We start from the raw sequence: 16813 nt of genomic DNA, 5'->3' as shown, positions 1-16813 counted from the left end.
GGAGACTGGAGAAGCAAGGAATTTGAGATGAAATGCTCACTGTATAGACAATAGACAAAGGTCTTCTATTTAATACAATAGTGTATTTTATTTATTTTACATCATCCAAACATTGATTTCCAGCTTTGCTTCTTAAATTACTGTTGATGCTTTAAATTAAGAACAGTGAAATTATAAAAGTCTTTTTCTTAATGATAATATGTACTGAAAAGAAATGAAGTTGAAAAGCAAAATGTATTTCAGTGTGGTTAGCATTTATATGTATAACCTGCTGAAAAATAAACTGAAATTTCACTTGTAATTGCAATCCTTTCTACAAAGGAAGATGTGCCTTTTGAAAGATATAACATATCTATATGATGTGGTACTCATTTGAGAATTTAAATACCTGAGTTTCAGCCATTTTAAGGTTATTTAACTTTTCCAGTCTTTTATTTCCCTACTAGTAAACCAAGGGAGATAAAATTTTCACCTCTTAGAAACACTCTAAGGGTATAGACTTTTTTCCCTGACACAGTGTAACACAATATGCTCTGAGAAATAATTTGAAAAGTGTTCAAGCAGTTACTATTGATTATTATTTTTTTATTTATACTTCAAATGCATTTAAATTCTTTAATCAGCTGGAAATATGGTAGACTACTTTCATTCCCATTACAGATCTCAAATTCATTCCTTTTCCATTGTAGTTTTTCTTGTTTGCCAAGCCAATTGAATGTTCCCACTCTACTATTCAAAACCCAACACTGAAATACGCTCTTATGAAGGGTATGCTTCTTGCAAAACTTTTGAATGTATATGTAGGAACAGGACTCTGATTTATGGACAGTTCTTTAGCTTTACTTTAATTTTCCTTTTATTTTCACTGACAGTAAAATTTTCTGGAGAGTACAATCAAGATAGTGTATTCATAGAAATAACATTAATAGAAGCTTGGTCATAAACGAGAACAGTCATAACACCAATGTCCCTTACCAAGGCATTCCACACAGAGACATAACAGCACAATAAATAAAGAATTTGCCGTTTGTTACGCAACAACTAAAACAGAATTGCAGTAAAAAACTGTAATTTTATAAATGTTCCTATACTAAAAATAAAAGCAAAAATATGAGATCATGCTCTAGAGACAAAAGCTAAGAGTGAAGAGTTATAGAAAAAAAACATTGCAAAAAATAAAAATGTTCAAGTATTGTTAGAGAAGAGGGGAAGATTTGAATGGAAGAGTTTCAGGATTAATCAATTATATTTATTACTACCCTAGGAGGGACACCGACATAATTGTCTTTGTCCGTGAATACCTTATGCTGTTAAATTAAAATATACAGTTATCCATTTAAAGGACAAGATTCTATTTCCTTGGGACACCTCTCATATTACAAGGATGGAATAAAATTCATTGTTTACCTTGATTATAAGTAGATGATAATACTTTAGAAGTATTCTCAAGAACAGGCCAGTGTGACACCCTGCAATAGTAGGAGCCTGGGAGTTAAAAACGGATTCTACTCCTATTTCTTTAAATCATCGTCTGTGAAAGATACTTCCCAGTCCTGAAATAAAATTTCACTTCATGTTTCAATTTTACTGTGGGAACTGAACTATTAGAACTAGCAAGAGCAATAAAAACAATAATAACAATAATAAAATAAACAGTTTACTGATGCTTACTTTTTCAAAAAAAGGTAATGAAAAAAGCTGGATCACTTAATGGAACTAAGAATTGAATAATGCTTTAGTGGGGTTATTCCTACAGGATAACAATTTCTTCCCCAACATAACTAATCTAAGCAGTGCGTTTATTCTTTGTGGTTGAATATTGTATCAGATTTAAACAGTGGCTAGTTTCTACATGATTAGGAAAGACATGTTTGTCATGGGAGTAAAAAAATAAAATTTGTCTGTTAAATTACACATAAATATAAGGTACAAATGTATTTTTAAAATACAGATTAAAATAATCACACTTGCATTGTGTACATACGAAAATACAGTATTTAATATTCAATATACACAGACACATTTATGATAAATGCAACTATTGGGCAGTGCCAGTTCTTTGAGGGTTTTTGCTGTCTCCTATTTCCATAAACATGGAAACAAAAATGCTCTGCCAACATTCCCTAGCTCTGGCGGACATCCTGAAGCAGTTTGTTAATCTCAGCCACTAGCTCACTGGCATCCATGAGTTCATGTTTGCCGTCATTGAGGTGGTTAAGCACATTGTCAAAATCATCCTCTTCATAATTCTCAGGGATCTCCTCCATGGCCGGCAGCCATTTTGAAGAAGGCTGCACACTGGAGTGAGTTCCAAGTGGGGGCCCAGAGTTGTTGGTCGGGTTTTGAAAATGCGTACTGGCTGCCCAGGCCGCCACCCCCTGTGGGTAACCCACAGTCTTGGCTGGCAAAGGTCCCTTCCGGCGTTCCAGTGAGTTGGATCGGTCCATCTCAGTGCACTCAGAATAGGTGTCCAGAGAAGCGGGCAAGAGGCGCTGGAACACGCTGCTCATCTCCGAGAGCAAAGAGGAAGTGCTGGTGTCCCCAGAGTCCTCCTCACTTGGGGAGTCCTTCCCAAACGTGGAAAAACTCTTCTTCTTCTCACCAGAGTCTACAGGCTGCACGTCATCCTCAAGACTCTGATGCGGATGCTGCTGCTGGGGCTGCGCTGGGAATTCCTCCCCGGGGATGAACATGTTGCTCCTATAATCCGAGGAGGGTGAGGGCAGCGGCGGCATCCAGCACTGGTCGGAGTGTCCCAGGACCCTGCACTCTTCCGTGCACAGCCTCATAGCTGTACTCAAGGAAAACAACAAAAGCAACAAGGATTCAGTGTTACATGTCGTGTGACTCAAACATAATAGAAAAAATCGTAATTTTTTTTTCAAATACACAATTTTAAACCATCATCATGATACTAACCTATTACTTTACACATTAGATGGACTGTAATTACGACTTGAATATGACTGCTGGTTTTATGGACCTAGTGTATGTGTGTGAAAGTCTCTTAGTCGTGTCCAACCCTTTGTAACCCCATGGACTATATAGTCCATGGAATTCTCCAGGCCAGAATACTAGAGTGGGTAGCCTTTCCTTTCTCCAGGGGATCTTCCCAACCCAGGGATCGAACCCAGGTCTCCTGGTATATATACTTTTTCTTGTCCATCAAATAAGAAAGGAGGATTATGACTCATGTACTTCTCAGGAATATCATCTGCTCCTCATGCAATAATAAAATGGATGGATAACTTACAAATGAAAATGTCTGGAAGAGAGCTAAGGTGTGAGTGATGAAATATTTGCTGAACATAAACTCTATGAAAACCCAGAGGTATACGGTGAAATCCATAACTTTAGAATGCTACCAGATAAGCCTTGAGTAACACCTTTGAGTACCTTCTATAATGTAGTCTATCTGACCTACTTTACTTTTAGTGGAGGCACTTATAATAAAATAATAAGTAATTATACTTATCAATCTCTCATAAAAATATACTGGATTATTTATTGACTGTTACTTAAAACAGCAGTGCAAATTATCCTCAACTACCAGCCATCTGCAGTTACTCTGTTAAGAAGAAATCTTTTAGAGGTTTTAAATTCAAAAAGTTGGAAAAGTTATCAACAGATGAAGAATATGAAAAAAACACTGGTTAGTTCTTCCAGATGTTATGATGCCCCATTGGAATGTGAGTGGCTACACTCAGAATATAATCAGTGATATGAGAAAACCAGAAAAATGAAGAAGAAGGGAAAAATCTCTAAATTTGGCAAATATATTAACTACATAACCACCAAGAAATGTGAAGATGTAAAATACACTCCACAAACCATCCATCTCTTTCAGTGATCATTAGGTCCTTTCAATATCATGATTTCATTTTAGCTCAAATGACAGTATGCAGAAAATGCAAACTAATTATCTTATATTTGAATTAAAACTGGATTGATATCAGCCATACTTATACATTCAGAGCTAATTCTGTAGATCTGGCTGCTTAAGAATGATTTCTCTTCCAAATTACTGCTATAAAGGATGACTCTTGAACAATGCCAAATCCCCTGTCAGGGGAAGCAAGTTGTTGAGTGTGCTTTTTGCTATATCCCCAGCACTAGGTAAAGTGTCTGAAGTGTTTGCATAGACTAGGCAGTCGCTACATATTTTCTAATTATCAGGGAAATGCGAATCAAAACACACAATGAGAAATCACCTCCAACCTACCAGAATGACTATAATAAAACACAAACACAAAAACCCAAAGGACAACAAGTGAGAGGAGTGTGGAGAATTGGAACCTTTGTACACTGATGTTGGGAATGTAAGTGGTGCAGGTACTTTGGAAAATAATATGGAAGTTTCTCAAAAAATTAAGAGAGAACCACTATATGATCCAGCAATCCCATCTTTCGGATTTACCCATGAGAATTGAAATTAAGATCTCAAAGAGATACAGCACTCCCCCTGTTTACAAAAGCACTGCTCACAATAACCAAGATGTGAAAACAAACTAAATGTCTATCAACTGTTGAATGGATAAAGAAAATGTAGTATATGCATACAGTGGAATATTATTCAGCCTTAAACATGAAGGAAACTCTCTAAAATGTGACGATATTCGTGAACCTTGAGGACATTAAGCTCTGTGAAATAAGCTAGTTACAGGAAGACACATACTGCATGATTCCTTGTATTTGAGGCATCTAAAATGGTCCAACTCAGAGAATCCAGGAATGAAATGGTGGTTAACAAGCATTAGGCAGACTGCTGCTCCTGCTGCTGCTGCTGTGTCGCTTCAGTCGTGTCCGACTCTGTGCGACCCCATAGACTGCAGCCCACCAGGCTCCCCCGTCCCTGGGATTCTCCAGGCAAGAACACTGGAGTGGGTTGCCATTTCCTTCTCCAATGCATGAAAGTGAAAAGTGAAAGTGAAGTTGCTCAGTCGTGCCCAACTCTTAGCGACCCCATGGACTGCAGCCCACAGGCTCCTCCATCCATGGGATTTTCCAGGCAAGAGTACTGGAGTGGGGTGCCATATGCCTTCTCTGTTAGGCAAACTGGGAAATTGCTAATTAAAAAGCACAAATTTTCAGTTAAGCAAGATTAAGTTCAAGAGATATGCTGTACAACACTCTACCTACTGTTAACAATATCACACAGCTAAAGTTTTGTTAATAGAGTAGATCCCATATTGAGTGTTCTTATACAATAAAATTGGAGAAGGAAATGGCAACCCACTCCAGTATTCTTGCCTGGAGAATCCCAGGGACAGAGGAGCCTAGTGGGCTGCCATCTATGGGGTCACACAGAGTCAGACACGACTGAAGCGACTTAGCAGCAGCAGCATACAATAAAATAAAATTTTGGAAAAGACTTATGCACAAGAAAGTGAAGAGTAAATGTCGCCTTTCAGAAAAGGAGATGTAAAGGACTTTGTTCAAAGGTGTGGAAGTCACTGCTCTTCATCATGTGCATCTCGAAGATAATTCTGTTCTTATACCTCATCCATTCTGGGCCTCAATTCTTAATAGAGAAGGAGTCAGTTGAAGAACATAAATGAGAGTAAGAACTGTAAGAAAAAATGTCTGATTGTTAGGAAGGCTAGAAATTCAAAGTATGGAAAATGATGGATAGTGTGAATGCCAATCCCGTGGGAATCACAATGGGGTGAGAGAAAGAGCAATACTGAGAATCCTTGTGTCATTTTGCTGTGAAGAAAAGTGACATTTAAATCAGCAAGAATAAAAAAGATTTAGATGTGCTGACTTCAAGCATTATTACTATTGGGGGATATTTACCAACTGTTGTTGTTTATCATATATGGACAAAATCAAAAGGTGTTGAAAGTAACTGGAATACCTCCATAGCCATGAGGTTTTCTAAGCACTGAAATAACTATCAAATGGTAATTAATTTTTTCCTTAATTCCCTGGGTCTCTAAAAGTGGAAAGGAGATCTGTCTGTATTGTCTTACTCACATCCTTTTAGAAGGAAGAGTAACAGACCTAAAGACATCTCTTCAGTTGTTTTCTGGCCTTTAATTCTGTGGGACGGTCTTAATTGTTTGATCGAATCTGTTTTGTTTTATGTTTAATGATAGGGGAGAAAAGGAAAAATTACACAAGCTTCTAAGAATCCTGAGCATGATCAGCTTTCTAGAGAACAGAATGTAATGAAAATCACAATCAATACCATCTGAGTAATTAAAACAACAGTTTGTATAAAAAGTAAATTTGGTCATAGGAATTTTTAGGCAGAGAATGCTATCTTATAACTTCACAATAAACAAACTGGGCTTTAGTTATAAAATAATAAATTAACATAAACTTTTAAAACTCAAAAATATGAAAAATTAATGAATAAAGATTAATGGGGATAAGGAAAGCTAAAATAATAGAGATGGAGGAACAGTGTGGCACAGAAGGGGCGTTTCTTAATTTCATTGATATGCAACCTTTACCCCAAGACTCAACTGTGCGAAATCATTCTCAGTGTGCATACAGCTTAGTGTCACAGGTGTTCTACACCATTTCCAACGAATCAGGACTTGTTGGCTAGTGGTGCAAGGGGCTAATCTTCCTTTGTTCCTGGAAAGCTCCTGTCCAGTGATTAAACTTTCTCTGAAGAGGGAAAGTCATGGGGAAACAGAAAACTCTGTTTTCCCACAGCAAGATGGTGAGTTTTGTCTCTGTACTAGACCTTATAGGCAGGACAGGAAAGAGGCATTGAGTATAAGAAGATAAATATATGCCTAACTCCTATCAAGCCATTAGTCATTGAGTTATCAATCTATTAAGAGCCTGACATATGTAAAATGGTGTGATAGCTCCCCTCTCTCAAATGGTTTCCAGTACTAGAATAATCAAGTGTGACAAATGAGGTCATAGATGTCTAAGGTGTCAAATTATATGATGCTGAGACAATATGTAAAAAAAAAAATGTAGGATGTCACTTACATGTGGAATCTAAAAGCTATAACTGGTGAATATAACAAAAAAGAAACAGGCTCACAGATATGGAGAATGAACTAATGGTTACCAGTGGAGAGAGGGAAGAGGGGAGGGGCAAGATAGGGATAAGGGATTAAGAGGTACAAACTATTAGGTATAAAATAAATAACCTACAAGGATATATACAGTGCAGGGAACATAGCCAATATTCTATAATAACTATAAGTGAAATATAACTTTTAAAAATTGTGAATCACTGTATTATATACCTATAACATATAATATTGTATAGCAACCATACTTCAATAAAAAAAAAAGAGTATAGGTGGATGCTGAAGCAGTTAAAGAGAAACTCGAAACAAATTTTGAGAGATGAATAGAATTGAGATAGACAAAGTAAAGAGAAGCTAGTTTTTCAGGTAGAAAGGCGAACATGACCAAAGGATTGCTGTGTTATGTAGAAATAATCCTGCCTATTGCAAAAGATTTAAAAAAAATAAATTTAATAAGGTAGGACTGGATTTCACTGGCCTTGAAATGTCAAGACAAATAGCTAATTAGGTGTTGCCAGGCAACAAAAGTCAATAACTATTTTTGAACTAAAAAATATAAAATGTTCTGAAAAAGTTGTTCAAGCTGTATGAAAGAAAGGTTTGACAAAGGAAGAAGCTATTGGAGAGTGAATACCACTTCATGTGCTGATACAGAAAAGCAACCAGAAGTAGGATACCAGCCATGAGAATGGAGAGGACAAGGAATTAAAGAGGAATGTTTGAATTAAGTAATCATAGATGTTACAATGATAAAAAAAAAAATTGAAATGAGCTCAGTTAAGGAGTATCGCAAGGACAGCCTGGTGTAGCTAACACTTTGGGAAAAGGGAGATTTTGCAAGCATTTGTATAGAGTTGTAATTCAAAGTTGAATGAGTAAGGAAGAAAGTATGCTGACAAACACGAGCCAACAGACAAAAATGCGTGCTGACTTTACTGTTCAGAATGCAGGGTCCTCCTGTGGGAATTAATAGAATGAATTAATAGAATGAATGACCAGAAATGACCCTGTTGGCAGGCAAAGCAACATAACATAATCTATATTTGATCACAGTCTAATGCAGAAAAAACAGTTGGAATAAGACACTGAAATTCTAAAAATATCCATGCTTTAAAAAAATTGTACTGATTTCTGTTAATGGCATTCAGATGTGGACTTAACATTTTTTTCTACTTGGAATATTTCCTGGGAATATAAAGTTTACAAAGCAAAACTTTTACACACTAATGTGTTGAAAGAAACTGCAAGTGTGAAGAATAAACCAGAATATGGGTAATGTATCATCAGAATGATGGTGATAATTAAGTATAGATATTTGATTATACACATTTCTATACTAGCCAAGCATACAAAAAGCTTAAGATATTTTATGGATCATTAGTGATTTCCTGGTGCTCTGTGCCTCTAAAATAGTTTCTACAGTACCCCACATAGAGACAAGAAGCTAATAAGGCAGAAGCATATGTATTATAATACAATCTATTATAATATAGTTACATGGCCTAGCAAAAGATCTCTCCCACCACACACCTAGATTAAGTATAATTTTGTAGAATTCCTTTTTAAAGACTTGTCTACATATTAACTGGTGTTATTAATGTTAATATAAAAATGAGCCTCTAACTTTCAGAAGAAATGTGACTTACAAGGAGTCTAAAGTCACTCACTAAATAAGGCTCTAGTATCTAGAGTTTATCAATATCCACCTATTGTTTCCCCAATTATTCTTTATTCTTTAACATTTATTTTAATTACTTTAATTCAAGCATTAGATAACTCTCCTGCTATGAACATAGGTGGCAGTGGTAACTATAGGCTAGAATGAAAGAGGAGTCCTGACCTTTTTTAAAAAAATTAGACCATGATTAGCTATTGAATTAGAGAATTTCAGAGTTAAAAAAGGATTTTAAGTATCACTTGGGCCCGGTAAGGTTATCTAAGCAGGGGCAGTTGCTCTTTTAACTATAGTGATAAATGAATTGTGTCAATGAGTCAACCTTCTACAACTGAAAAAATAACAGGAAATATTGATATTATACCCATGATATGTTTCCATTTTATGAAATAATTTAAGTTGGGAAATTATATTATTGAAAATTAAGGATCAATATTCAAAATTTGAGTTCCATCAGTATTATAGAATCATAGAAATTCAGCCAACTTTTTCATTTCATGGGTAAGAATAACAAAACTGTTTCTCTATGAGCAAATTGTCTGAGGCCATATATATTCCACTAGTTTTTTCAAGAATTTCTCTTTAAATTGGTTTAGAGAATTTATGAATTTAACAAAAATAAACAACCCCCCCCATGAGTGACTGTGTAAGTATCAGCTTTCAGTGTACATTGATTGTAGCCCTTAATGCCACTAGAAGTCCTTCCCATACATCATCCTGTCAGAAATGCAGTATCTATTACAGTAATAGCATAATTAAATAAGCAGCATTTCATTGGTTCTCAGACAGGTAGTAAGACTTTAGAAAGGCAAAACAAATATGTCACTCAAAGTATTAAAAAAAAAAAACTTACTTTATATTATTCTTGATAGACATGTGTTTATGAGTAGAGGCATGGGTTCAAATCTCACCTCTAAAATATACAAATTGCTTGATTTTGTATACTTTTTTTTTAACCTTTATAAGCTTCTGTTTTCAAATCTTAAAAAAAAAAACAAAAAACACTACTGTTATTACCACCACCACTAAATGCTATGCCAGAGTGCTGGGAGAGGCAGTGCAGATACAGAACTCATGAGCCCAGAGGAAGCACTGGCGCATCACTGGTGACTGTGACTGCCTGGATTAATAGTAATACTCCTGCAGCTCCTGCCACCATTACGACTACAGTTTACAAGAGCTAGCATTTCTGTTCACTGATTTCCACTGAGTTTCGGTGGCTCTCTGAAGCTCTCTCAGGTCTATTTCCTAAACTATCTTATTTATCTGTATTTAGGAAACAGTTGTTCATGGACTCACACAGGTAATACAGTTTTGTTCTCCCTTTCTTTCATTTATCACTTCATTTATTCATTTATCAAGTGGCAGTTATTTGATCAACATTCAGTGGAATTTAGAAATATAAGTAGCCATAGGAATAGGTTCTGAAGGGTTGATGTAATATTATAGTCTTTAGTAACAGGGTTGCTACAGTGAGGCAGTCAGTATTTACTCAGCTGGATCTGAGAGTTTCTACTGCAGGATTAGAGAGGAGGGACTCTAAGGAAAACGTGGCTCACAACTTAATAGGGTCTCCTCCATCTAGCTGTGTGCTTATAAATTCCCCTCCTGGACTCCTGCCCCCTCTTCATTACAGTGGAGACATGAAATGAAAGGTGGCAAAAAATATTCCATGCTTGCCACCTACAAAGATGCATTCTTTTGCCTATTTTTAGTGATTGAAGTATACCATTCCCTAGTGTATTTTCATCTCTGATTATGTGAGTTGGTTCCCATCACAGGAAATGTGTCCTCCAAATTATAGTCCTGCTTACCACTAGGCACCAAAACAGGCTGTCTGAATAAAAAACAACCACCCAGTAATTTGACAGAATTGCTCAAGAGTGCCCTATGGCAGTAGTGGATGGGGGAAAAAGAGGAGGGAAGTGGTGTGGTTTTCTATCCTCCTCTGCCCACTCCTTCCTTCTTGTCCTCTTAAGCTTTCCTGTTTATTCCCTTTCTCTATCAACTGATTACTATGAATTTTAATTAAACAATATAAAATTGTTTCAATTTATGTTCATTACTGATAGTGTGCATATAGCTACTTTAGTACAAAGAAAAAATAAAAGCATGGGAGAAACTACTCACTCCACTGGTGCAGTAGACCTGAAAAATAAAGATTTATCTATTTGTCACTGTGGTGACACTCTTACCTGCTGGAATTCTTCCATCTGTAAGAAACAGATCACTGAATCCTTCACCCAGCAGCCTGTCTATTGGAGAATCTCGCCCCAGATCATAATCACTGTCTCCTGCTTCACTGTCACCACGGCCACTGTCTTTCAAGCTAAATTTGTCCATGTCTTGAAGGGCATATCTAGAAAGAGAAGTCAGGGAAAGTAGAGATTTTACTCTTCAGCATTAGGTTATTGGAGATATAATAGGTAACAGGAGGGTCATTCATACCTATAGCTCCTGGAATATTTGTTTCCTCTAAAACTTGGCCTTGGCTGATATTGTCCCTGGTGAAGCATTGAAAGAAGCTGGGAGACCTGCTGGAAACCAAACAGACTGTATTGATTCCTGGAAACAAATCCCCCAGTACTCAAAAGCTTTAAGCAAGCAACTACAGTTACGGCTCACTATTTCATCCTAATTAATTGAACATATTATCTTCATTTTAAAGACCTACACATGCTAGACTCTGATAGACCATGCAACCAGCCACCAAACACAACTGAAGTAAGTCCCAGAGAGATTTAGATGTTATCATACAGCTGACATTTTCTTTTTGAAAGAGGATTCCTTTATTTAAAAAATGACTGATTACCTCTATTTTATTGTTCAGGTTAAAGTGATCAGTTATAAAAATACATGGGAAATGCTGCAGAAATACATGGGAAATGCTGTAAAATGCTGTAAAATACATGTAGTCAAAATAATGTCAGAAAAATTTCAAAAGTTGAAAATACACATGCACTGGGATGGGATTCTGGAAGCCTCCATTTTAAAATTTTTCTTAGAGACCATAACTATGAGAATTAGAGCAAGCCCCTTTGTTTCTGGCTTGAAGTATCATAGTCTGAGGATAAGGGGACTCTAATTAGATAGTCCTTTGCTAGCTTGACATTTACTTTTCAACATTACACATAGTACATGCAAGCATATTCTTTATGAAAAATTCAAGACCAGCATGCTGAGGTGTGTATATTTGCTTTATCCACATAATGTAACGTGCATCCTATTTAATTTCCATTTTGTTAGTACTGTTACTTAGTAATGGAAACATTTAAGAACTAAGGCATAGACAACTTCTGACCACTAACAACTGAGTGTGTCAGTGAATAGGTAACAGGGTGTGATCTTACCTCAACAGCAGGGGTGGCATGGGTGAGTTCTAATGAGAAATTCTCTGGCACGTGGTTTGATGAGATGGTCACCAAACTGTTGAGGGACTGGTGACTGTTGTGACTCTGCCGGCTGCCCATTTGCCCTCTTTCTAAGGTAGGAGATGAAGACGGAGATGACCTGTGATGAGATCTGATGGGCAGGGTGCCATTAACGGTAGGCACCAATGTGATGTCCCCTTTGTGGATCTGCCTGGAGGGTCTTTTGGGGTGATGCTGGTATGTCGATTCTGCTACCCTACAGTTGTAGGATCTAGTGTCTTTTTTTTCTCGGTTACACCTAGTTGCAAACAGCACCATAATAACCAACAATACTGCACAAATTGCTCCTAAGGAAATGATTATAATCATGGAGACATCCAAGGGTGCTTGGCTTACTGAGGTCATTGCTGTACTTGTCACCGACTCTGCATATTCAAAGATCACACACTTCAGAAGGACTTTGGTATGCAGCTGAGGATTGCCTTTGTCCTGGATGACAACTGAGAGCTCCCATTCTGTGTAGGGAACAGATTCCATGCTTACGTTGGTATGGATGTCACATGATCGTGGATCAATTACAAAGATATTCTCCTCGTTACCTGCTACTATGGAGCAGCTGAGTTCTGCATTCACGCCAGAGTCTCTGTCAATTGCCCTAATTCTTGTGACATGAAAGCCGCTTTCAGCCCCTTTGGGGATGGAGATTTCTGCTGTGTTATTGCGCAGTGCAGGCCCTATAACAACAGGGACATTGTCATTTTCATCAATGATGGTGAGCACCACTGTGGTATTGCTTACAAGTTGCTTTGGACTTCCACCATCTCTTGCTTCGACCACAAAAGTGATCTGACTCACCTCCTCATGGTCAAAGATTCTGAGGGCGTAGATGGCTCCATTAGATGGGTCAATGGTGACATATGTAGTAATGGAACTTCCCAGGATAAAACTCTCCAAAATGGTATATGTCACTTGCCCATTTTCTCCAAGATCAGGATCTGTGGCTGTAACGGTGGTGATATATGCCCCGGGTGAGTTATTCTCTGAGATTGCAAATTCATATCGACTTCTCTGGAAGTGGGGTGGATTGTCATTTATATCATTGATTTGAACAGTAAAATGTTTTACTGTAGAGAGACTGGGTGTCCCCTTGTCCTCAGCGATTACAGTCAAACTGTATTCAGATCTCTTTTCTCTATCCAGCGTGGCATTCGTCAAGATTAAATAATTGTTTTCATAAGTCTTCTGAAGTTTAAAGTGACCATGTCCATGAAGCTTACAAACTATTTCTCCATTCAGCCCAGAATCCTTGTCCTGAACCCTGACCAAGGCAACAAATGTATCAATAGGATCCCCTTCAAAAATATAAGAAATTTCTTCTTTTCCAGGGGACATGAGGTTTATGCTAATTTCAGGTTTATTGTCATTAACATCCACAACCTTAATTATAATTTTGCAATGTGCTGGGATTGAATTTGGACCCAAATCTTGAGCCTGAACATCAATCTCATAGGATTTGGTGATTTCATAATCCACCTGCTTGAAAAGAGTCAAATGTCCTCTTTCTGAATCAATCTTAAAAGTCTCTATAATTTTGGGAGACACATGACTGCTGAAGGAATAGACAATTTTCCCATTAGCGCCCTCATCTGGATCAGTGGCATTCAGATCAAGGAGCAGAGTGCCAACGGGGGAGTTTTCTAAGAGTTGTATTATATAAGACTGCTGCTCAAAAGCAGGGCTGTTGTCATTAGAGTCTGAAATGCTGATTTTTAGTATGGATGAGCCAGACCTCTGAGGCACCCCCATGTCGGAGGCGGTGAGCTGAAGCTCATAGCTTGACTTCAGTTCCCGATCCAGCTCTCTGACCACTATGAGTTCTGCATACTTCGCTCCATCAGTCCTGGTTCGAACCTCGATATTAAAAAAATCATTGGCAGAGAGAGAGTACGTGTGGAGGGAATTTTCCCCAACATCTGGATCAAATGCACTGTCCAGAGGGATACGGGTCCCCACTGCCGCGCTTTCTGAAATCTCAATAGGTATGAGAGATCTTGAAAACTGGGGCGAATTGTCATTAATATCCAGCACTTCAACTTCAATATGGAAAAGCTGCAGATGCTCAGTGGGCAGAGTGATCACATCAAACTCTATGGAACAGTTCAAGTTTTTCTGGCATAGTTGTTCGCGGTCTATTTTTGCTCCTATGCTGATTTCCCCGTTATCCTCGTTGACCACGAGTAGAGGAGTATTTCCCCGTTGCATGGCTCGGAAGCGAACAGTAGAAGGATTAGGTAGCTTAACTAACACATCAGCCACATCCTCTGATAGTCTTGCAATTACCGATCCAACCCTCTGCTCCTCATAAATCCTGTATTTCAAATTCTTGCCCAGCACATCCAAGTTGAAAGACACCACCAAGAGTGCAAAAACAAACGTAAAGTGCATTTTAGCATTCATTTGGTACATCGGTCAGTTTATGAGGTTCCGCTCACAGATCAAATTAAAACAGCAAACCAATCCCCTCAACTTCCTTTGGCAACTTAAAGCTAATCTACATTTGGTACCGGAAACTTGAAAGCGTCTCTTAATAACACAGCACAGCAATTAACAGCTCTCAAACTTTTGCTTTATACACACCGTGTCACGCCTTCCAGATATTACCGGCATGGAGTCCAGTCCTTGCATTTGTTTGGCCGTTCGTCCTCTTGGCAGGAAAAGAGAGTGTCACCTCCGCGTTTTCCCCCTTGTGTAGTCGGAATCCATCTATTGCAGGGTGCCGCCGGAGTCCGCAATGGATCTTTCCCGAGCGATTCTCTCTCCCTTTCTCTGCTCGGCTGCAGACTAAACGCCCGTGATTGCTGACTCCAGTCTAAAATCTGTACAACTTCACTTCAACTCAGACAAAGCTCTCTTGCCCGGCGTGTGTTGAATCGCTTCCAGCCAATCAGCGTCCTTCCAAATCAAAAGCTGATGGAGTCCCCAAAGCGAGGGCTGGGCAGACTGGAGAGGGTGGGAGAAGGAGAGAGACAGGGAGGGGTGGGGGGCGGGCGGGGGCTGGGGGTGCGGGAGAGAGCGAGCCTGGGAGAGCAAGGCCGGTGGGGGCTGGGGGAGCAGGATACGAGAGGCTCCGTGACTGCTCCTGCCTTCCTCCACCCCTCTCCCTTCCTCCTCTGCATCTACTGCATTCACTTTCTCTGAGCGTGCCACGACAAAGGAGAGACAAATTACTGAAGAAAAACTTTAAATCAACTTCTGGTCGCCTTTATTTATTTGGTATTTTAAATTGGCCTGCTTTTCTTAATTGCCCTTTCTTCTTCCGCAAACATGTAATCATCTTGCTTTTCATAGTCCTTAAGTACTGGTTTAACTTAAAATACCTCTAAGTGCATTTTGTTGGTGGAGGAATTTAATAAAATTTGAAAACTTGCTTCTAATTATGCTTGTTTGCCCGCCTCCTTCCCCTCCCCCTCTGTAAATACTTGGGTCTTTCTCCTTTTGTGAGCACAAGCAGATTTTCTTGTGCTCTGTTTTAAAGAACAGAACTAGTAAAGAGGTTTCATTTTCTGTTTTTCTTTCATCTTTATTCTTTGAAGATAAGAAAAAGGCTATTTTCCACTCTTGATTTCTCTTAATTAGCAAGATTTAAAGGAACACCTTAAGATCTGAAACTAATTAACAATATAGTTCTACCTTCTAACACTTCTTGCCTGGAGTTTGGTCAAAATTGGCTATGATATTTCTTTGCCCTGTACTTCAAAAAATCCTATTTACCTTTGGTAAAAGACATTTCATGGTTTAGCATGTCAATTTCTACGGAAAAGGTACTAGACTATCTATACATGGTGAATCTTTGCAATGAATACTGGGGGGACATGGACTCAGAAATTTACAAGTCAAATTTTTATAATATATGTATTATTTATGAAAACACTTTTAGGATTTGTATTTTTAAAACCCAAAGCTTGTTTACATTGAAAAATAAAATGCCTGAGCTGAAAATTGCATTTTGTGTGCATCAAAATGCTAAGGAAATATCATGGGAGGTTTGTGCTCTATCCAGGTCACAGAAACTGATATGGTATTCTTATTTGAAAATATGATTATTTATGATGTTCTTTCTGCTCTGCAATTCCTTTTAAGTTTATCATCATGGCTCTATTCTTAATGCTTTTTTTCATACCTCTTGCATTATTCCTCAGCTGTCTTCATCCACTTGCATATTTGCTGTTTCACATAATCTCACTGTCACTTTTTTCCCATTTATTTTCTCCCACTCTCTCTTTTGCCCCCCCCAGAAACATATAAAAAAAGTAATTTTCTGATTTTTCCACTTTACTTACTCTCAGCAGAGCTCAGCTAAAGTAACTAAGAAGATTCTTTCCAAAAAAGAAAGCAGAGGAGTCTCAGCGTGAATTCTCCTTCTTTTTAGGCATTCAAAAGCATTTTATAAGCCATTGTCTTTTTCTCCCCCCTCCAGAAACCAGTGCTGTGTGGCAAATTGTGCAGAATAGAAATGTCTATAATGAATGTATTTAGTACTGGGTCATGCTGATGAACATTCTGCCCCCATGAATAATACTGTTTTACAAGTTTGTAGCCCTTTCAAATTGCTGATCCCAAACCCTATAGCAAAACTAGGAAAACTACCACAAGCAACTGGGACTTTAGAAACCCATAGCCATCTGTCCTAGATCTCTAACAATCTGAGCCAATAATTATATCAATTCAGGCTTTAGTGAACCCCTTTGCCGACACCAAAAGAGCAA

General features: G+C 38.1%; 1 protein-coding gene across 2 annotated transcripts; it reads right to left on the bottom strand.

Annotated features, from left to right (window-relative positions):
• Positions 1-564: 564 nt before the first annotated feature.
• On the bottom strand, positions 565-14998 carry PCDH18 (protocadherin 18). 2 transcript variants are annotated; one of them, XM_019977784.2, is made up of 4 exons: positions 12027-14998; positions 11125-11213; positions 10872-11035; positions 565-2791 (listed from the first exon to the last, which is right to left on the bottom strand). In XM_019977784.2, exons 1-4 carry the CDS (start codon positions 14511-14513, stop codon positions 2124-2126), a joined length of 3408 nt encoding a protein of 1135 aa, XP_019833343.2. In that variant the 5' UTR covers positions 14514-14998; the 3' UTR covers positions 565-2123. The 2 variants fall into 2 exon arrangements, with proteins under 2 accessions (XP_019833343.2, XP_019833344.2); XM_019977785.2 differs by having other exon boundaries at positions 11125-11210; positions 12027-14996.
• Positions 14999-16813: the final 1815 nt, after the last annotated feature.

This window comes from Bos indicus, chromosome 17 (genome assembly GCF_029378745.1).
Source record: "Bos indicus isolate NIAB-ARS_2022 breed Sahiwal x Tharparkar chromosome 17, NIAB-ARS_B.indTharparkar_mat_pri_1.0, whole genome shotgun sequence".
Taxonomy (NCBI): Eukaryota; Metazoa; Chordata; class Mammalia; order Artiodactyla; family Bovidae; genus Bos; species Bos indicus.
Note: the sequence above shows the minus strand (reverse complement) of the source record. Positions and strands in the feature narration are given on the sequence as shown.